The sequence below is a fragment of the Ranitomeya imitator genome, chromosome 8, assembly GCF_032444005.1.
Source record: "Ranitomeya imitator isolate aRanImi1 chromosome 8, aRanImi1.pri, whole genome shotgun sequence".
Lineage (NCBI taxonomy): Eukaryota > Metazoa > Chordata > Amphibia > Anura > Dendrobatidae > Ranitomeya > Ranitomeya imitator.
The window spans coordinates 29,641,616-29,664,855 of NC_091289.1; the positions used below are offsets into that span (position 1 = coordinate 29,641,616).

Sequence of the window (23,240 nt, forward strand, 5' to 3'; positions counted from 1 at the left end):
AAGAACCCTTATTACAACGTGCAAGTCTGCTAGAGTTGATAAACCTAGTGGATATTCAAACACAGAACCAATCATATCTATCTATACAAGATATCGAAACCACTTATTTGAATATGCTTGGTATAGAAGGCGTGGAAAATCACAAACCTACATTCACTAGAAAGTGGCTCAAAGAAATTATAATGAATGCCTTGCCACATCTGAAATCCTGTCTTTCAAAAAACAGAAGGGAATCAGCAGTTCTTTATTCACCAGAAGCCTGTGAGGAAATCATGGTTAATTCTGCAATGGAATGTCGTAGTGATGATGCAGACAACATGCAGACAATCTACAAAGCAGCACAGTTAATTAGGAAAAGCATTGCTAATTTTACAACCGAAGTCAATGATAAAAACACCATAACGGTCACTAGTGACATAAACGACGTTCCAGCAGAATTATATTCCGCTATCCGTTGGATCATAACAGGGCCGATTGACAGCCTTGAAACTCAAAGAAGGACCAAAATTGTTGACCGAGCAGCACTCACTATGAGTCAGAACATCATGTATGAATTCAAATCAAAACGCCAGGTCAACTACAAGCCAAAAACCGAATCATCAGTATTCAGACAACCCAACGCACGAGAAAACCCACAGGTCCTGGGGCTAGCTCTGACTGTTCATCACACAACTCGCGATAAGAAATTAATGAATCTTCTTAGTTCACATGGGTTTTGTGTTCCCTATGGCCGTACCCTACGAATGGAAACTGCTTTGGCTAATGCTGTTGTAGAAAACACCCGAGAGTTAAAAGGTCTTTACGTGCCACCATTCTTGAAGAAGGGTACCTTTGTGTTCTTTGCAGTTGATAACACAGACTTTGCAGAGGATACCCCTGATGGGAAAGGAACCACACATGGAACTATTACTGCTGTATATCAGCAAGTAGATGCTGTTGGAGAACCAGTTGCACCACCCTTGAAGATAACAGATGCCCACACTTTATCTGTCACTCCATACCATGTACATATGTTGCACTGTGACAAGCCAAAAGTACAACATACCCAAAGATCAGAACACTTTGTCACAAACAAGGAAATATCAGGTTCTTCCCAACTTTCACAATTTGGATGGATTGTTGCTACTGCTGTATCCAGAATGCAGCAACTAGAGAAAGCATCGAGCAAAATTCCTGGATGGTCAGGATACAACTCACTGTTGTCCGAAAGCAAGCGATTTACCAACGTTGGAGCCTTACCACTGCTACCAGAGCTAGCACACGAGTGGTCAACCTTGCTGACTGTGATCATGCAAGCAAGTGAACTGAGGAAGTTGACTGTTGGTGAAGATCATCCCACTGTTATTTCATTTGATATGGCTCTGTATGAGAAGGTTGTCCAACTTCTAGATGCAAGACCTGATCTGAAACGCACCGTTGTTCCACGACTGGGAGAGCTACATGTTGTAATGGCTGCCCTGCGCGCTCTGGGTACCTCTACGGAGAACTCGGGTATTGATGATGCATGGATAGAAGGTGATGTGTATGGGTCTGCAACAACAAGGCAAATACTGAAATGTACCCATTACAAGCGTGCTCTTCGTGCTCACACATATACATATGTTGCTCTGTATGAACTGTTGCTGGACGAGTTCTTCATTGATAATCCAGAACTAAAACAGGTGTGTTTGATGGCAACAGAGGGAATTGAAGCTGCCTGTTCTGAGGAAAACAAGAACACAAAAAGTAAGTCAGTGAAACAAGCAAGCACTACCCTACTAGAGGCCTTGACCACTGCTGACATAATCACAGTCTTTCAAACATGGGTGAAACAGAGATCCAAAAATGCAATGTTCAAGTCAATGATGAACTACCTACAGCGAGTGGAAACAATCCTTTTATTTGTTGCTGCAACCAGGAATGCAGACCTTGAGCTTCATCTTCAAGCCGGAGAGCAGCTCAGCAAGCTCTTCTTTGCATTTGACCGGATGAAATACAAGCGATTGTGGCCAAGGTATATCACGGACATGCATGACCTTAAAATAAATCACCCTCAAACATGGGAAGAAATGAAAGCGGGTAACATTTCAGTCACGAAAAGTGCTATCCCATTTGTATCCATTGGGGCGGACCATGCATGCGAGCATCTGAACAAGCTGATGAAAATCCATGCTGGCATAGTCGGCATCTCGAACAATGCCAATGCTCGTCAGAGATTCTTCATGGCCACACCTGAACTCTCCCGAGTTGTCAAAGAATATACCAGACAGTTTGATTTAGAACGTGACAAAACCAGAGAGCATCACGATCTTGGGCCAAGTGCAGTCAAGAAGTGTCATCATGTTATTGACAAGATTAAGGAAGCAATTTTGAAACATGGCAACCCATTTGCTGTTGTAGGTGACAAGTTGCACAATGTAATCACCCATGCCTACATCCCTGATGAGTATGTAAAAATGATCCTGAATGCAGATGAGACAGGTCAAAAGCTGTATGAAGACTATGTGTTGGCGCGAATCAATGGGGATGTTAGCCTATGGGCACCAGTAAAGAAGGAGAACAACAGGATGTTCATGTCGGCAAACAAGAAAACCACAGTAAAACGCCGAGACAAGACTGTTGATCTTAAGGAGACCAAGGACTTGTATGGAAGAATGATGGTTTTGGCAAGGTCCAACAGAGACATAAACCAGAAAGTGGCCATTGGGAACTACGAATTCACTCTGACCCCAAGAGCCTTTTTTGCTCCAGATGGTACAATGTTACCATGCCATGACAAATCGAAACTGATCAGTCTCCTTAACAAGTTGGTTATAGTAGAAACTCCACAGAAAGATCTGCAGCCAGAAGATAGGATGGACACAAGATCAGATGATCCAAGTCGCAAGATAGCCCTGGTAGATGGAATGGTTCTTCTGCAAAAGATGGCCAAGAAACCGGCAACACTAGTGACAGTCAAAGATCTCAGTTACTGCTTCAATGACAGGCTTATGTCTCTCACAGAAAATTACGATGAAATAATCCTTGTGTTTGATACGTATAGGGAAAATTCTCTCAAGGATGCTACCAGGGATAAAAGAAGAAAAGGAAAGGCACCAATTCAGTACCAGGTCAGAGATGAAACAAACATTAATCATATTCCAATGAACAGGTTCCTTTCACATGACAAGACAAAGGCTGACCTGACCAACTATCTTGCTGCAAAGACTCTAGAGTTCAACAGTTCATCACAAAAACTGGTCATCACTTGTTCTTCAGGGTGTACCAGGAGCAACAAAAACTTAGTTTTCGACGACAACAATCACGAAGAAGCAGACACACTGTTGATCTACCAAGCTGTCTTGGCAACACAACGAAACCCACCGGATGCAAGGATGGTTTTCTTCTCCCCTGATACCGATGTACTGGTGTTGGTCATAGCTAACTATGACCTCATGCTGAAGAATACATCGATTTCAATGGTCTCTGGGATGATCGAGATAGAGCCAATAAGGAGAGTCATAGGGGCAGACAGAGCAAAGGCTTTGACAGCCTTCCATGCATTCACTGGTGCTGACACAACTGGAAGGTTCTCTCGAATTGGCAAAGCAATCTGGCTGCAAGCTTACATGAACGCAACACCAGATGTAATCAGTTCTCTGCAGATGCTTTCGACTGAAAAAGAAGTGAGCAAAACTATGTTGTCAACTCTTGCTACCTTCGTATGTTTTGCTTACTCTCCAAAAGGCATTTTTATTAAGAATATTCCCGAACTGCGATGGCATCTATTTTGCAAGCATATGGCAGAAAGTGGCAGGTTACCTCCTACACTCGGAGCTCTAAAACAACATGTCCTCAGAGTCCATATCCAAGCCAGAGTGTGGGGACAAGCTAACATTGCTTTGCAGGATTCTCAGCTGGATCCCGAGAAGAATGGCTATCACAAAGGGTTGGATGGACAGTTGAAACCAACCATGACAGATGTTCTTCCAGCTCCAAAAGCAATAATCGAGATGATTAGTTGTCAATGCAAACATGACTGTTCTTCTTCAAGGTGTTCGTGCCGAAAAAATAACTTATCCTGTACCGATCTTTGTCAGTGTGACAGCGAGTGTATGAATGACGAGGACACTCAGACCAAATATGAAACTGATGATGACAGTGATGGTGGCGATATGTAAAGACACTCTGGTTGTTCAAAAGTTAAAAACATTAACTCTCTGCTTTTCGAGTTCGAAAATTTGTTCAAATATAAACCGATACAATTTGTAGTCGTATATAGAGTATTTATTTGGATACCACTGCATTTCTTAGTACTCAAAATGTATGTTTAGCTGTCAAAATTTAAGTTTTACGTTACTTACAAGCTGAGATATTAACAAAAATCGATGTAAATCAGCCATTTTGTAAAATCCAAGATGGCGGCCACTTAGGACTCGGGGCAAATGGAAACATTGTTTTTCTTATTGCTTATACCATAGCCTTTCCAAAAATGTACATATTTGAAACTCTCCAGAAAATTCCGGCGAAATTACATAGTGAACCGGGCTAATATGCCACAAGGCAGCGCCTTCAACTAAGTATGTGGTCCTGGAACAGGATCACCTCAGTCACTATCAACCCATTTACCTACAGTGTCTCACCAGTGATGTTGGCCTGGACAGGCTTTGCCCTCACCAGTCCTTAAAATGGTAGGAAACATCCAACCCAAGGGTCACGTTGCCTTTTGACCCTTCAAGGCATATGAAGACTGGTCAACAGTGACTCCTCCTGGATGGGCAAGTGTGGCATAATCATTTTGGCCAAATGTTCCATACATAACCCCTCATTAGACATGGTTTCTTGAATAAACATTCCACTGCTATGAGATGTCTATAGGGTGAGTTGCACTCATGGAACCATGGACGTCTAGTTCTGATGGTATCTCACTAATTCTTATCTAGCTCACACTCTGCCGTTATGTAATACAGTTATAAATATACTAATAACGTGTAATTTCCAGTGCCGTCATCCATGACATATTATCAGTTCTCATGTATTTTATTTTCTAGATGACTGGATTTTTCCTGACACTTTTCAAGATGTATCCAATCTGTCTGACACTCTACATCAAACAGACATCAGCAATTTATGTGAGCAGTTGGCAGATAACAACCAAAGTGACACTGCCTATCCTGCAGAAAGGACCCCCGGGGACCCCAACAACATTTACACTTACTCTTCAATGTCTGACTCATTGCATCATGGGAAACTTCAGGGTCAATCATCTGACAAGGATACGGTCTCGCTGGAAGTCTTGGAACATGACAGACGTGGTGCGCGGATGGAGGATGATTTCTATGGAAGTGACAGCAGCATCGAGGTAGTTTTCAATTCTTGCATTGGCGCGATGATCTGCAGCAGAATATGTGTTTGCTAATGGAATAATGAATATTTACCAACAGACATATTTTTATAAGTATCACATTCCTGACATCAGAACCTGAGAATTCGAGATGAGTGACTCTATGTAGGCTTTACGTGTGTTTTCCCGCAGAATTAGTTTGAAAGTTTCTTCTGATGCGTCAATTACTGATTGATAGGAAATTCCATCATCCTGTTCATAAAGAAGGTCGGCACTGGGTACCATACAGTTCTCTGTCCCAGCTGTTGCAGAACTTCATAATAAAACATACTGTATGAGCTGCCGCAGAACATCATTGTACACACCCCAGTTTCTACATGAGGTTTTTCATATCATTCACTCAATGGTAGACAGAAATCTTTGATTCCCTCTAGGCATTGAAGAATCAATTTGCAGGACTCTGGTTCATCGGCCAGGTCATTAATTTGTGACCACAGGTTGGAGGCCTGCAAATCTCCTGGTATTTCAAGATCTTCCTTTGATTAACCGACCTGGAACAAGGTCATCCTTACAGCATGATGCATACACAATGTCATGTCAGTCAAGCTAATCAAAGAGGAACCGCGAAAGCCAGAAGGTAAGGAGATTCTTAAGCTTCTGGCCAGTGGTCAAATATTACTGACCTGGCCAATGGATTGGAGTCCTATGAATTGATTTTCACATGTCTACTTACCACGTAGCAGGATTGGTGCTGAAAATTTCCACCGCAGTTCTGCAAGAATTTGCAGGGAAATCAAAATTTGTTTTGCAGAGTTTACTGCAGATCTATGCATAAACTGCAGCAAAATCTGTAATCATTGGGATTTGCTCTGCATTTTTACTTCCTTATTGAGTTGAATTGGGAATTTTCACAATAAATCTTGGCCCAATCTAAAATAATACCCCCCATGTTCTATCAGTGGTTTGAGTGGAAATAACACACATCTATTACGAGGCTGTATTTATGTCTGTGTCGTTTTTGTGGAGCGAGTGTCTGCAAAAATTTAAAGTGTCAAATTTTGATCTGATTCACCGATCAAAGTTGCACATAAGTCTATTGGACTATGACAAAAACAGCCAGCACGTGGATGCAATCCATAACCCTAAGGGCTCATACTCACATTCGACAAAGTCGGATGAGTCACGCACGTCAATACCCGGCACTGCACCCGCACTCATGAGCGGCTGCATGTATTGCTACGCGACCGCACGCTCCGATCCGGGTATTGACGTGCGAGACTCATCCGAGTTTCTCGCATGTGAGAATGAGCCCTAAGAATAATAAAAATGGATGCGTCTCATCCACTTTTCATCCCTTCCGGATTTCCCCTTCAAATTCCAGACAGAAGATTTGCGGTTGTGAACTTACCCTACTCTTTAAAAAAGAGGTTCTGCTGCAGCTGAGGTGCATGTTATAATGTGCCTTTCAGTGTGGGCTGTTTCAGATTGCTGTGATTGTCAGTCTTATATCGGATGACAATAGACGAGCTGGCAAAACATCTCCTGACCCGAGCATCGCAGCTTCATATATTTCTATGAAGGCAGCCGATGCATTGCCATCGAAAATTTGAACCGATAATTATATAGCAGCTTATAAGGCGTATCTGCATATTACACAATCTCATGATTCTATCAACAGATACCTATACATATAAAGGACTGTGTGACCTATCATCACTATCATTTACAAACAAAAAATGATGATATTTTGGTCCAAATTATTCAAAAAAATACCAAACTTTATTTTATACAAAATTACAGACACAAGCGAAAAGGAATGGAGCACAAACCATAATCCCAAAGAAATGCTGTGCAAAAAGGAGGCGCGTCTCCCCCGGCATCTAGTAGTGGGCATATAGTAATAATTAGCCTCTCTCATAGATAATCCCATACCATCAAAATACACAGAGAGCCTATATGTAGCTGAGTACAAAGCCCACTATCTGCCATGATCACTTCTCGGAGATGTTTGCTATTCCGAGATCTATATTCAATACATACAGTATAAGTAGTCAGTATAATCACTTTCTATTAGCTGTAATCAAGGTGTCCTGGACGTCTGAAACAGCCCTAAGGTATTAAGATTATTAAAATTTAGTTTGTAGTTATATGTCCTATATAAACAGGTTACGTACGGGGCCAAAATGAGTTCCATTGTGGTGCAGGTTTCCCCAGCCAATGTGCTTGATGGCTTAATGATTGTTTCACCCCTTGATGCAGTTCCTCTGGGGTCCTGCACAGGTTCTCACCTCTCGGAAGCCAACCTGAGCCTTGTTCCTTTTTTTCAAGGATGACAAGCAGGTACATGGTATGTCTCTAGGTCAGTGTTTCCCAAGTTCGGTCCTCAAGAACCACCAACAGGTCATGTTTTCAGGATTTCCTTAGTATTGCCCAGGTGAGAATTCCATCATCTAGAAAGGCAACAATTCCATCACCTGGGCCATACTAAGGAAATCCTGAAAACACAACCTGTTCGTGGCTCTTGAGGACTGGAGTTGGGGAACACTGCTCTAGGCCATGTAATTTATGCATCATTGGGCTTTAGATGGTCACAAAACTCCTCAGTGGCTTCTAATATACTTAGAATTTAAAAATCTAATTTATTGATGCACAGGAGCAGAATAATGATATGAAACCTTACACTACAGCAGCTCTAAGGTAGATAGGAGTCTGCGACAATGGCCAGTGATTTGGTAATACTGATCTACCAGCTGCCTACCGTAATAAGAAACTATTGAAAGAGACTAATACAAAGCCACATAATTAAAAAGTGCAGTCTTTGTGTGTCCCATAATAGCCTCTGTAATGTCAGATGTTTCATATGCAGCCTTCAGCATTCCCTGAGTATGATTAAGGGACATTTGCGCAGATGAGTATTGCTAAGAGCGCATTCATTGATCCGGCTCTGCAGAAATGTTGCATTTTTCTCCATCAGATGTCAGTCAGGAAAGATGTTCGACATTCCTCGTTGATTAGTTATTTCTGAACAAAGCTTACACTGATTTTCTTATGATCGATAGGATATGTGCAGAGTCTTCGAGAAATTATATTTATGTAAGGAGAATTATAAAGCTCCATGTCCATTAGCTTGACCATATTGGCACGATTATAAATGGAAGGGACCCAAATTCCTTCTTATCTTCTAAGATATCTGAAGACCAACGAACTGGTCAAGTTCTATTTTAATTTTTTGTCAGAGGCAGTATGACCAGTTACAATTACTCACCACACTTAAATTGTGACTACTTACATTAATAAAAATATTCCCAAAATACCAAATTTTTCCCCTTTTTTTGTTGTTGAACATCAACCAATCCCAAAAGCGGTACTCTGGATCTCGGAACAATGGTTTACAACGCTCCATACTGAACTCATCAAAGGAGCTCATGATTGACCTCAACTCCATTCATCTATGACTTCGGTACTACCTGATGGGTGTCTCTGAATCCTTCCATCACATTTCAAAACTCAGTATCTGGGGTAAGTTGAAGTTCCTTGGCCCCAATACAAAATCGGTAACATTTCTTCAACTATCATAATAATTTAGAGTAGAACGATCTTGTGGTTCTCCTCCGTCTCCAAGGACCCAAGTGCAACCACAACTGCACTCCCTATTGTTACCTCCCTGCTTGATTCGGTATATGCTAAATTATTGAGAACTAACAAAGGAGGCTGCAAAATAAGATAAGAAAGAAAACATCTCAAATTATCTGTAACTTTAGAAATTCCACCAACTACTTATGTCCATAGATATATTTTTTTCTGTTGAAGCCAGTCGACAGCACTGCAGAAAACTTCATTAGGAGTTGATTTTCTTGTATTATTTCAAGCTGAATGGCAGCATGACATTGTCTTCGAGTCTTTTGTGATTGTCAGGTTCCTTCTTTTTAAATCTAGTCACAGCTACAGACACTTAGGATTTTGTATGCCAATTAAGCCAGTCGGCAGACTGATTAAATAAATGACTGAATATTTTAAGGTTGATTTCTCTCTAATAAATTCAATAGCATAGGGTACTGCGGTGCATGATGATTATAAAACGTATGCCAGTGCCGTATTGTATTCAGTTTTTATCTCCTGTTGACCGGCAATGAAACCGAAATGGACACAGATATTTCAAGGGAATTGTGCCAACCTAAAACAACCTATTGCTTAAATCAGGTTTTTATTTTTAATGTAATTTTTAAATATTTTATATCAAGTTTTTTTAATTACTATTTTCCATATCACTATTTATATTAACAAAATTAAAATCAATCAGAAATCCTGCAACTCTTCATGCTGGCGATTAGGTCTAATATTAGACTCATACTTCCAATGCTTTTCAGCAACCACATGGACACAGGCAGGATACAACAGTGTCACAATTCATTTTTCGATTCATGGCAGCTCTGGTTCTGCTATGATTTAAATGTGGATTTTTTCCTTTTTGGACCAGCAAGGGTTAATGTCAGTTTCCTTGCTGGCAGATGCTTTGTTGTTGGTCAGTTGAGGTGGGTGGTGGCCACTCCCACCATCCATTAAATAGCCATATGATCCATCATTTGACCACCATCATTTTGCCATCTGCAGTGGTGAGTAGGGATCGGGTCGGGTTTCACGAAACCCGACTTTTTCAAAAGTCGGGTCGAGTGAAATCGGCCGATCCTATAAAAAAGTCGGGGTCGGGGTCGGCCGAAACTCGAAACCCAATGCAGTGCATTGGGTTTCCATGGTTCCCAGGGTCTGAAGGAGCGGAAACTCTCCTTCAGGCCCTGCGATCCATATTTTAGTGTAAAATAAAGAATTAAAATAAAAAATATCGCAATACTTACCCTCTGACGCACCCTGGTACTAACCAGCAGTCTTCCTTCCTTAGAATCAGCCTTCCAGGACCTGGCGGTGACGTCGCGGTGACGTCGCGGCTTGTGATTGGCCACGCGGCCGCCCATGTGACCGCTCGCGCGACCAATCAGAAGCCGTGACGTTACCGAAGGTCCTTCAAGCGCTGATTCTTAGGAAGGAAGGCTGTCGGAAGGAAGCAGGGCGCTTCCGAGGGTGAGTATATACCTAATAGGAATATACTCACCCTCGGAAGCGCCCTGCTTCCTTCCGACAGCCTTCCTTCCTAAGAATCAGCGCTTGAAGGACCTTCGGTGACGTCACGGCTTCTGATTGGTCGCGCGAGCGGTCACATGGGCGGCCGCACGGCCAATCACAAGCCGCGACGTGCTTGAAGGACCTTCGGTGACGTCACGGCTTCTGATTGGTCGCGCGAGTGGTCACATGGGCGGCCGCGCGGCCAATCACAAGCCGCGACGTCACCGCGACGTCACCGCCAGATCCTGGAAGGCTGATTCTAAGGAAGGAAGACTGCCGGTTAGTACAAGGGCGCGTCAGAGGGTAAGTATTGCGATATTTTTTATTTTAATTCTTTATTTTACACTTTAATCTGAATTCCGATACCAATTCCCGATATCTTAAACATATCGGGAATCGGTATCAGAATTCCGATTCCAGATTCAAAAGATTGCCGACTTCATGGCCGACCCCACACTGGGGTCGGGTCGGGTTTCATGAAACCCGACCTTGCCAAAAGTCGTCGACTTTTGAAAAATCTCGACCCGTTTCGCTCAACCCTAGTGGTGAGTCTAACGTCATTGCCGGCCAGTGCACTAGGCAGGGATTGGTATATGTGGTGTCGTCCGCTAGATTATCCTGTGTCAGTCGTGACATTATTACCGACTTGCACTATGTTTTCGTGAACCCATGGCTAAAGACGAGGGTTTTGCTCGCCTGATCCAGACGCTCACGGATGAGGTTACAGGGTTGCGGTCTCAGGCGGTGCAGCAGCTTCAGCAGGTGTCAGGGTTCTTGGTCTCAGCTCATGTCCAGGCTCATCCAGAACCCAAAACATCTCTCCCTGACAGATTTTCTGGAGGGAGAGATAAATTTATGGTCTTCAAGGAAGCCTGTAAGTTGTATTTTAGGCTTCGCCCTCGCTCATCAAGGAGTGAGAAACAGCGTTGGGGATTATTATAGTCTCCCTTCTCAAGGGTGATGCCCAATCCTTGGACTTCTCCCTGCCAATCGATTCACCATCTTTGCCATAGGTTGATTATTTTTCCACGGCAATGGCGCTGGAGTATGGGGATCCAGATGGTGTCTCCCTGGCTGAGTCTAGACTCTGTAAAAACAAGCAGGGTGGCCGGCCGGCTGAGGAGTAATGCTCAGAGTTTCAGAGATGGGCCACTGACAAGTAGTGGAATGACCACGCTTTTAGGAGTCATTTCTGTCAGGGTCTGTCAGCTAGGCTTTAGGATACTCCGGTGCAGCATGTTACTCCTGGGTCGTCGGATGCCGTCGTGTCCCTTGCTATCCGGGTCGATAGACGCCTCAGCGAGAGACATAAACCGAATCTACCTACTGTTGTTCTTTCTAGGGAGGAGGACACACTGGTGCAGACAGATGAACCCATGCAGGTGGGAGGAGTCCCATCTCAAACTTGGTTCCCTGCAATTCGTCGTGAGATGGGGGGCATGTTTTTTTCTGTGGTCTGACTGATGATTACATCTATGTCTTCCCAGCTGGTGCCAAAGTGTGTACTCCATCACAAAAGCCGCATTCCCCTGGTTGTGTGGAGGGAGACAACCAGGGTGTGTCATTTCTTCCACTTTTACGACTCAGTTTACTATTACGACTCAAGTGGTGGTTGGTGGGGAAACTGAGACTATACTGGTTCTTGTGGATAGTGGAGCTGGAGTCGATTTGCTGGATTCTCGCTTTGTTCAGACTCATGGTCTTATCGTTAGGATGCTGGCGAGACCCATTTCCATTCATGCTATTGACTCTGCTCCTCTCAGCCAGAGGAGTCTGACCTAAGTCATAGAAAATATAAACTTGCGCATAGAGACTCTTCATGAAGAGTCTCTGTCGTGCTACGTCTTGGAGGGTATGCCAACTCCCATCATCTTAGGTCTCCCCTGGCTGAAGAGGCACAATCTGGTCATTGATTGGTGGTTCAGGGAAGTAGTTAGTTGGGGTAAGTCTTGTAAAGACTGTGACCTGGGAACTACAATCTCTGCCATCATTCTCAAACCTACACCTTCTTCTCCAGTGGAGGCAGCTAAGTTTCTACCAGGGAATGGGGTCAAGACTCAACCCTCACCACAGTTAAACTCTGAGTTTTTGTATCCTCTCAGGAGGAGGGATCAGGGGAGGGTGGTGGTTCCCTCTGTATATAGCGAGGTTATGAGTTTGGTGACACAGTGGGACGCTTCTGTTGTCTATTCTTCAACGAGACCACCATCTTTTGGCAAATGCATGCATGGAAATAAACGTTCAGGTCTGGACCTGTGTGTGAATGAATACGCGTGGGTGTCCACTAAAAACATCAGGTGGAAGTACGCATCTGGGACTTGGAGTTCTACTGTCATCGGGCCGTATTGGGTGTTGGCCGTTCTCAGCCCTGGGACTTTCCAGCTGGAGTTACAGCCAGTAATGCAGGTACATAATGTATTCCACAGGTCGGCGCTCTGGAGATTTGTTGAGCCTACGCTTTTGCTAACTCCATCGGGCTGCGTTTGCTATAACCTTGAGGATCAGGTAACTGCGGAGGTGAATCCTGGTGGGTTGAGGTGTCCTTACCATACGTCATTTCCAGTGAAGTCCGGTGTTGAGGGTCCAGAGGTCCCTCGTTGAAAGGGGGGGTACTGTCACAATTAATTTTTGGATTCGTGGCATGCCATAAAAACAATGGTAAAATTGAATTATTTTTGCCACCATTTTATCATACTGGAAGCATTTTCCCCATTTTATAGTACATAAAATTATAAAATGAATGGCGTCATTCAAAGCTCTTCCTGCAATTAAAAAAGAACCAAGCCTTTAGAAGGCTAAAGTAATTTTAAAAAAAAGTTATGGCTCTTTCAAGAAGGGGTAAAAAAAAAAAAACAAGCAAAAGAGCAAAAATGAAAATTCAGTCTTTAAGGGGTTAAGCAAAGTTGTGTATATTTGGAGGGGGTTTTGGGATCGGTTTTGAGTCTATATAAATTCTATCATTTTATTTGCAAATACATTTGGAAATAGGTAAATGATAGTTTTCTCCATATCAAACAACACTTCCCTTAAAGCTGGTAAATGAATTATTCATGTGCTGGGAGAAATAATGGGACATCTGACTTTTTTTTTTAAAAAAAGGATAGGAATACTTCCAGAAGCAAACACAGCTTTATAGAAAATAATTCAGTGCCATACTCTTCTACAGCTCAAACCATGCTGAGCCGATACAGTGCGCGACACTGTTGTTATTGCTGTCGTATCTGCTGGGTAATTGTTCTGCGACTATGTAAGCGCAGTATCTACCTACAGGAGCATTTTTCGGCAATGATTCAAATACCAAAATGTGCCTATTCCAATGGAGAAAAGTAAAATTTAATCAGTATTTTTTTATCATGGTGAACAGAGCAATGTAAATGATGAGAAGTATTGATGAGCGAACATTCTCGGATAAGGCGTTATCTGAGCATGCTTGGGTGCGAACCGAGCGTTCGAATAATGTGTTTAAATCCCTGTGGCTGCATGTCTCACAGCTGTTCAACAGCTACAACACATGCAGAGATTACCTGTTTGATAGGCAATCCGTGCATGTGTTGTGACTGTTGATCAGCCACGAGACCTGCAGCCGCAGGGACTCTAACCTATTTTTCGAGCACGCCGAAGGCACTCGGTTAGCATCCGAGCATGCACACATAACACCTAATCCCAGCACGCTCGTTCATCACTGATGAAAAGGCTATGCCCCCTGTGTTTACACTGAGCTTTTTTTTTTAGTTATTGGAGCTGTAATTTCTCAAAAAAGCACAAACAATTCAAAAACATGTAGGAGAGTTGAAAAAAAAAACCTTAAAAACCTCAGTGTGAGCTTAATGCCCACTTAATCCATGATTCTGTCATACAGTTTATTACTTTGGACAATACTTTTTTTTATTAGCAAGGGCGAAAAATAATAGGCTGCGAACCCACAACAATCAACTGAAGTCTGCAGAGGAATTCAAGAGCAAATGTTTCATGTCCCTGCGCCACAGGAGAGATTAAAGAGTAACCGTCAAATGAAATAGGAAACTTTGTAATGCATATTATTAAAGAAATCCTCTACTTTTTCCTCCTCGACTGATCTTTCATTCCTAAAATTCTCCATTCACAGGTAAAATGTCTTTAGTGTATGCAGACTTTCCCATTACTGAGATAGGAGATGACAGTTGGTGCTCATAAAGTCTTATGGAGAACTGTCATCGCAGAAGAACTTAGAACGTAGAAAACCTCTGCCGGCCTTTAGCTCCTCCCTCCTCCATAGAATTATAAAAGCACCAACCGTCATCTCATATCTCAGTAATGGGAAAATCTGTATAATTCACAGAGCACAGGTTTTACCTATGAATTGAGAGCAAAAGAACAATAAGGGGGAAAAAGAAGCAGATTTCTTTCGATAGATTGTAGTGATCAATTTCACTGGCTAAATAGCCTTGGAAGGGGATCCCTATAATCTATTTAAAGAGGAGAGAATGGATAATACTTACTCCTATGTGAGGCTACTAAATAAGAGGAAATCTATTGAGAGGGTAAGCATTGAATAATACTTACACCCCAAAAATAGCCATCAGACAGTGAAAGTTGCCCTAGTAATTTCACTGTCAGGGAAGGAACCATATTCACCCCAAAAGGCTAATACTAAAAGTCAGGACATCGATCAACCAATATTGAAAATTGAAACGAGCCCAACCTTATTAGCATACTTTAATTTAATGTTATATTTTAATGTTAGGGTCTATTTGCCATTCGGCAATTTGTAAATTCTATTGGTAAACCCTACGCCGATTCTTATTAGAACAGTTTTGAATAATGTACAAATTTCAGTCCTATTTTGAAATCGTACCCCTCAGTGCCCATTTCCCGCGTCCTCTTTTCCGGTTACCTCTCCTTCCAAATCCATTTGGAGCTTCCCCGAATAAGAGAAACTTCCTGGAATAGTCACTTTCCCAAAGGTTTCAGAGCTGAGGATTCCGAGAAGTCTTTCCTTGTTCCTCCCAGACGTTGACGGAGAGTTGGAAAATAAAACTTTCTCAGCCGGGCACTTTCCGTAACTTGATTTCTGCTTTTCTCAATCAATCGCACTAAATGGTTATTATATTAGTTTACTTAACATTTCTTCATTGTTTGAACATATTTTACCTTTGCGACTGATCTTTGTGTTATTTCTCTACTCTTAAAGGCCCACTTAATTGGCTGTATATAAATTATTCAGCTAGAATGCTACTCCGGGTCCCTCGGCAGGCGTAGATCATTTGAGTTAAATTTGAATAAAATGATTCTCGTATTTAAAAAGAATATTTCTCCAGATAAAGCCTCAGAGACACGGGGTTTTCATTTTGCGAAATTGCCTGTGTGGGATTTCAGTTAGCGCCTTTCTTTTCATCCCTCTCGATCTGCCTCGTAGACGATTTCTTCTTTATATACCGCTCCACGTGACATTTCAGATAGGAATTTATTTTATTTTAATTCAAAGCAAGTTCCTCAAAGCCACTTTGCTAAAAATCTAAGGGAAGACTGTAACACTTTGACCTCGCTCGTACAAGTCTAACATTATAAATGCACATCTGCGGAGAAGGACTTTGTGATTGCAAATACGGATTTAAATAAGACATACTTTACGTAAAGTGAACATGGTAAAGCTGAGGCCCGAGCAATGCTTATCAAATGTGTAGATTGAGATGCCCTTTTGGGTTATGACTGACTTACCCCAATGGCCACATAACGAACAATTAGAAACCTTTTATGGATTTATCACTATATCAAGGCTAGGAACCCATGACAAACATGTCTTCATGTAGAGCCAAAAGGCCATTTAGGTCCCCTCGGTCACTAAGGTCTGTGTGAAACATCTGAATCCCATATAGCATGGTTAAAATTCTTGAGCTTTTGGCAAGAAACCTCAAGGAGACAGTGGGGTCACATATTTTAGTACTCCCATAATCCTATCATGACTTGCCTCCAACCAAAGTTCACCTTGAATCCCCTAAATTTCATACTAGTGGTCAAAGGTAGATCAATATAGTTTAATTAAGGGAGCTCAACCTATAATAAATGAAGAAGGTATAATGAAGCATGCTCACCTTTTAATTCCCACCGTTCCCGTGCCTAGTGTCCTTGGTATTCCACCATGTCTTGTTGACAGCGATGACTTCCAGACACTCCATCTCAAGCCTCTACAATGACAGTTGGTATGGATAATCCCTTTAAACTGTGGTGTCACCTCTCCTCCTCCCTGCAACATCTGCTCCAGGCACTGCTATTTTCATTCTGCTGGCAGCGATGGTAATGGAGGAGATGTCAAGACCAGAAGCTCTCAGTTGAATGCAAGGGTGTGTGTGCTGTCCATCTGGTGTAATCAGCTGCCAGCTTTCGCAAGTTGGACAACACCGAACCCTACAAATCCTCCCAGCCCAGCACTGGGAGCTGCCAGATATCGTTTATCTACTTTGGTCTAATCCCTACGCTATCAGCTCCTTCTTGCTTGTTACATTCCTGTTAACTGACAATTGTTTTGCCTTCCAATTTTGTTCCTTGACTGCCTTCTTGGTTCTGTCCCGGCTACCTGACTCCTGCCAGTCTGCACCATCGGCCAGCAGCTGATTCAATGGCCCCAACCCAAGGGCCAATCTGTAAGTTCGAATCTCTGTACAGGGTTTAAAGGGGAAAGGCCAGGACTAGCCCTGGGGTCTGGTGAGTAAAGTAGATCGCGCTAAGCCAGTCTGTGATAGACATTTTAAAGGGAACCTGTCACCAGGTTTTCACAACATAAACTAAAGCCACCCCCTTTATTGCCTTTTTGACAGCAGTCTAGCCACCTGTATATAAGTCCCCCACCCCTCGGCATATCCCCCGAAAATACCTTATGTAATTGATGGGCTTCACTGGTCTTGCCTCCTCCCTCCCGGCAATCGCACTACTCTGCGTGATGTGGATGACGCGTCCTACGTAATGCAAAGTCCTCTAATGAGCAAGAAAAAAGGGGCACAAATGCAAAAATGATTTGGGTCCTATCTCTTTAAAATAAAAAGCGCTCAGCATACTCATGACCGGAGCACGTTTACAAAAGCAAGTGTGTCCAGCAGAACCTAGTTGCATTTCATAGTGTTTGATATATGTGAGACCTGACGCCATTAAGTTCATCAGAATACTGGAATCGCGTGCGTCCATCCCTGCAATTTTCACTTATTTAAACAGTACAATGAGGTTGATTGCATGGAAATTCCCCTAAGACCCATCCTCACAGATAATCCATACATCTCGTCTGAAAGGTGAGCGTATTTCTGGAGCAAGCACTGAAAAGATCTGAAGGATGTAATTACTGCTTGCAAATTATCCTGGATTTAGGTTACATTTCCTGATTTGCTTGTAGAACAAATTTGGTCCATTTGCATGAAATTGAACGGGTTAAGCACCTTTTTGGTATCCGCACATATTTACTTCTGCTGAATATTGCGCTAATAGGCCTAAGTGAGCGCTGCTTATTACATTAGAAGATAAATCAAATTTAAAAGTAAGTGATGTAGAATTGTAGTTCTATTGATGACTCATGCGAGGAAAAATAGACTTACTCTTTCTACACAGAGCGTAGAAGGGTTCTGCTAGTCAGTTTTTTAATCTGGGCAGAAAAGCAAAATGAGCAATTGTAAGTACACAGTGCTTAATATGATGACTGTGATCTGTAAAGACGTTAAAAACTTTGACGGCAGAACTTCTTTAAAGGGGAAAAGTCAGCTGATTCGTACTGTTGAACCGCAGGCAGCAGGAATCAAAGACCAGCTCCATTATTGCAGATGTGTATGTGGTCAAGGTCAAGGCGACTAAGATGACTAGTCGAAGAGTAATGGCTTCTCTCCATCTGCTACCGTTGATTGGCACGTCTCTTCCTAAGCACAGACATAGGGAGAGATGTTGTCAATCTAAATAGTTTGATTGGGAGAAGCCAGTCACTTTTTCCCGGGCCAGTTTTTTAAAGTATATTCTCTCTGAAAGACAACAGCGTTTCAGAGCAAAACAAACATGTTCGCAATGGTGTAACTATAGTGTGATGGACCCTGTGCAAAATTTGGACTTGGGCCCACACCTGTATGTTGGCCTAGAACCTATAAAAACATGCATATTCAACCCAACATACAGTACTGTCCCTCGTACCACCTCCTTCCTGTGATAAAGTCCCCCATCATGGCCACTTCCTGGACTAATTTCCTCCCTCATAGGCACTTCCTGTAATAATGTCCCCATCCTGGGCCTCTCCTTGTATGAAGTCTTCCTTCCTAGGCCAAAATGCTCCATCCCGGGCCCCTTTCTGGTATAATGTCCTGCATCATGGGCCCCTTTTTGTAATAATCTCCACCTTCTTACCCCTCCCAGTAATAATGTGTCCCTCCTGGCTCCTTCCTGTAGTAATCCCCCCCAGTCCTAGGCCCCATTCTGTGACAGTGACCCCATACTGGGCCCCTCCCTCATATAATGTCCCCATCCTGGGCACCATCCAATAATAATGTCCTTCTTTCTTCTCCAGCACAAAGAAACAAATTATTACTCTTACCTTCCCCTGCTCCCAGGATTTGCATCATCATCTTGTATAGCTAGCACAGAAGCTGGAAACTAACTTTGGAAAGCCATTATGCCATTATGGGAAGCACAAGACGTCACTGCCATGCGCCGCCCATGACGGGCAAGTCGACGTCAGCTGCCAGCCTCTGATTGGCCAGCGTTGTGTATTGCAGTGCAGGGAACCGGCGAGTCTCTGCACCTCAATACATTTAAGCGGCGCACATCCAGCTGAATTAGGCGCCGATGTCGACAGGCCCCACTCCCGCATTGGCCCAGTAGCGGTTGCACCCTCTACGACCGAGATCTTCACGCCCATGCATGTCAGCAGTAATGGATCCAGTCTCTGATTCGGCTGACGGGTTCCCTGTAATAAGGCTTACTTGCAATAACATATGGTCCAAAGAAAAAAATGGACATGGAATCTATCCCATAAACTATCAAAGGTATGAGTGCTATCCCTGAAAAGTACGGATAGAACCCATACGTGAAAAATTGAAGTGTGACTGCAAACTTTAAATGACTTTACAACACAAACAACTTTAATCTTTCATATTCACATGGACATTTTTTTTTTTAGTTTAACATAATGCTCGAAGATTTATCATTTGCACTTTTCTGATAGCCACTGGAGGTCTCTCATCACATGTCTGGGCCTCTATAGGAGGCTGTTTCAAAGTCGCATTGATTAATAGATCAGTGGCGGCAGGATTATACCAACCATTACAAATTGAGAAGTTTAGGGCAGAATTAAAAATAACACCAGCAGGCAAGCATAATGTTGGCAGACCTTAAGAAGTCCATACACCACATAAACGCACTTACCTCTGCCGAGCATTAACAAGCCGGGAGTTATATAAATCACTTATCATTTTTTTTGTTCTATATGAACCGCCGGCCATTCTTACATCATAATTTGCTTTGAAAAACAAAGAAAGTTTGTGCCTGTCTAGTGCTGCCAGGAAACCAGAGCGCTGGTCCTCTTTTCATCCTTAATTTGTCATTTATATTTTAAAACCACAAAGATCAATGAGGATTTTTAATTTAATCTGGCAAAGGAAAACACAACATAACTTTAAAGATGTCGGAAATTGTTGCAGGAGGTGAAGTTTTGTAAAATATGAAAAAAGTATGTTTCCACGGTATAGAATATATGCTTATAAAAGTAGATTATTAAAAAAAACATTCATTTAGTACTTGCATAATGGAGCAGAATGTACTTTGCAAAAATCACAGTACTACTGGCAACAAACAATCTTTTCTTGACTTGCCGCGCTTCTTGCTCCATTGCTTTCTACGGATCCATTTAAACTGCAAAATATCGTGAGCACTCATTCCCTGATAATCTTGCAGTGCAAACAAGGTGCCGATCATTGAGCAAAAGGCTTGTTCGTTAGGTGAAATGATCTTTTGTGCTGCACAAAAGACCATTGTTCTCTGCAGCACATTGTCCCATATAAACAGGACTCATGCAGCCGGGAACGACGACAGCCAAAGCATTCCCATCAAAGTTTTTATCCTCTTAATATATTGTGTCACATACACACTGCTCAGCACGTGATTTGAGGTGCACCTGCAAAGGTTAATTTACCTTCTCTCACTCAACCCAGCTCTCAAGCACTGCTTTTGGCAATAAAGTGAGCATATAGCACACCCCGATAGCTTAACGCACTGCCACCACTCATCAAACACACGGGATGATGAGTCTCCAAAATATGTTACTGTCAGACAATAAAAAAGTCACATATTCTCTCAAAGGCTATGGTTCTTTAGAGCATACAAGGGTCAAACTTATTAAAGATTTTAATCTTTAATGTAAAACTATACAGTGCTTACAATAGAAGATATAAAAAAGTAGTAATAAAAGGACACACAAATATGCAAAACAGTTATAAAATAAAAAGGGAGAAATAACAGGAATAGCTAAATATTTTCATCTACAGATATCTTCTGTTTCCTTGAGGGAAGGAGAAGTGATATATGGATCACATCAGCCTCCTAGGCAGCCCTCACATGTGAACAACTTCTTTTGCGTCATCCAGCTTTTCATACAACTGACGATAGGCTCACATTTCCTGGATGACCCAGATTGGCCCATTTAAAAGTCACTGTTTGTGAATGGATGATGGGCTAAGTTGTGGTATTTCAAATACCCTGTGTCTCCCCTCCTTCTCTCTATGTAGACAATATGAAATATTCTTTCCTAGGTACAAACCATATGCTAGCTCTTTGAAGCTAAGGGTAGGAGCTGAGCTGCCATGTTTGACACCCTTCAGTATTCTTCCAGGAGACCCCCTTCCCTGTGGTTCTGAGTTCCTGTAATAAGAGAAGGCAGATGTTATCTCCTTTGGATAGAGACAGTATATGGATGCAGACTTTTGCAATGACTCATGACTTGTGCAGAGAAAATAGACCTCCTGTTTCTACACAGAGCTTAGAAGGATTTAGCTTGTCAGCTTTTAGTCAAGTGGTCTCATAGACCGAATGGAAACGAGAAGAAATAGCTGGGTAGAAAGGCAAAATGAGCAATTGTATGTACACTGTGCTGTATAATATGATGACTGCAATATATAAAGAGGATACAAATGTTGATGGTAGCGCTTTTTTAACTATCTATTATATCCTCAAGAGCAGTCTGCCTGCATAAGCAGACTAGTAATTTGCTGATTTGCTTTTTATTAGTGCTGCCGGTTTGTTTGTGTGAACTAACCTTAAGGTTATGTGCACATGAAGTTTTTGGAGATGGTCAAGCATGACGAGTTTTCAAGTAGAAATTCTTCTTTGGCTATGTGCTCATGGAGTTTTTCAATAAGTTTTTGAAGCAAAATGCTCCAAATCCTCCACAAAAACTCAAAACTCCTCAACAAAAACATGGAGGTTCTGCTCAATTTCTGCTCTGAAAGCTCTTCAGACAAAATCTCTGTGCTTGTAGCCATTTGAGTATGTACACATGGAGTTTTTGGATAAGTTTTTGAGGAAGAAACTGAGTGGAAACTCTCCAAATCTCAAAATTCCTCAAAACTTCTGAGTTTACACTCAGCTTGTGCTCCAAAATCTCAGCAAAAAGACTCAGTGTGCCCAAAGCCTTTTTTTAATTGTTTTATTTTGAATGGGGCGAAACGGGGTTGATTTGAACTTTTACCATTTTTTATTTTTTTTATATTTTTAAAACCATTTTCTTTTTACTTTTCACTTGCTTCAATAGTCTCTGTGTGTAGCAGAAATGCTCACTTGCTATGAGCGCCGACCACATGGTGGCACTCATAGCAATCTGGCTATGACAACCATAGAGGTCTGCTAGAGACCTCTGGTTGTCATGCCGACCCATCGGTAACCCGGGATCATATGACGGGGTCACCGATGGGCGGGAATAGTGATGCGCTTCCATCGTGATCACATTGAATGCCGCTGTCATAGATTGACCGCAGCATTTAATGGGCAAACAGCGGTGGGTGGATCGTGATTCCACCCGCGGATGTTAGTGGCACAAGTCAGCTGTTCAAAACAGCTGACATGTGTCGGTAAAGATATGGGCTCAGGTACATCAAAGGTAGGGACACGACATGCGCCGTACATGTACACCGCATGTCGTGAAGGGGCTAAAAACCTCTTGTTAAGCTCTTCCTATTCACTTCATTCATTTTTATGCATCTATGGGAGCAGTTGTGTGCATGCAATTGAGTGTTCGTTACACAGGTGATACACTATGCGATTTGCATGCACACAGTCACATGCCGACTAGACGTGAGAATTGAGCAAGGCTGGACACGTCTAGTTGGAATGTGGCCGGAATTATGCAAATTGCATACTTGTGGTCACATGACTGCCCACTAATAACATCATTCATCTCAGCACATGTCGAGCCAAGAGGAAAGGTAAGGAAGGAAATATCTGCATGGCAACCTTTTGTGTACAATCATTTCATAAGGAACTACAGTAAAGCAGATCACGGTTTTGCGCATGAATGTGTTAAAACACTGAAGAATTATAACTAGTAACTGATCAATGAAGGCAGGAAATGAAGAAATATTTGTTTCTCTCTTCGTCCCATGAATCCTGTAATGTTTTTCGCATTCAAAATGGTGTTTTCTTCCTCCATTAGAATAATCTGTTCGGAATGAGCTCTCAGCACGGGTAATAGGGTCAGCGTATCCAGCCTGAATGTCCATATAACCATATGTATGGCCTCTTTAGTAAAACATTTCCAGAGGAGCTCTGGGGAAATCAGCTCCCCACAATATACATATGCAAGATACAGTTCATCTGGCAGACGCTATTG

General features: G+C 42.4%; 1 protein-coding gene across 1 annotated transcript in view; it reads left to right on the plus strand.

The window, feature by feature from the left end:
- Positions 1–23,240, plus strand: part of CFAP20DC (CFAP20 domain containing) — a 396,453-nt gene that overhangs the window by 237,422 nt on the left and 135,791 nt on the right. The window contains exon 13 of the mRNA XM_069736631.1: positions 5,010–5,320. Within this exon, the coding sequence (XP_069592732.1) occupies positions 5,010–5,320 (311 nt within the window). The remainder of the gene's footprint in view (positions 1–5,009; positions 5,321–23,240) is intronic.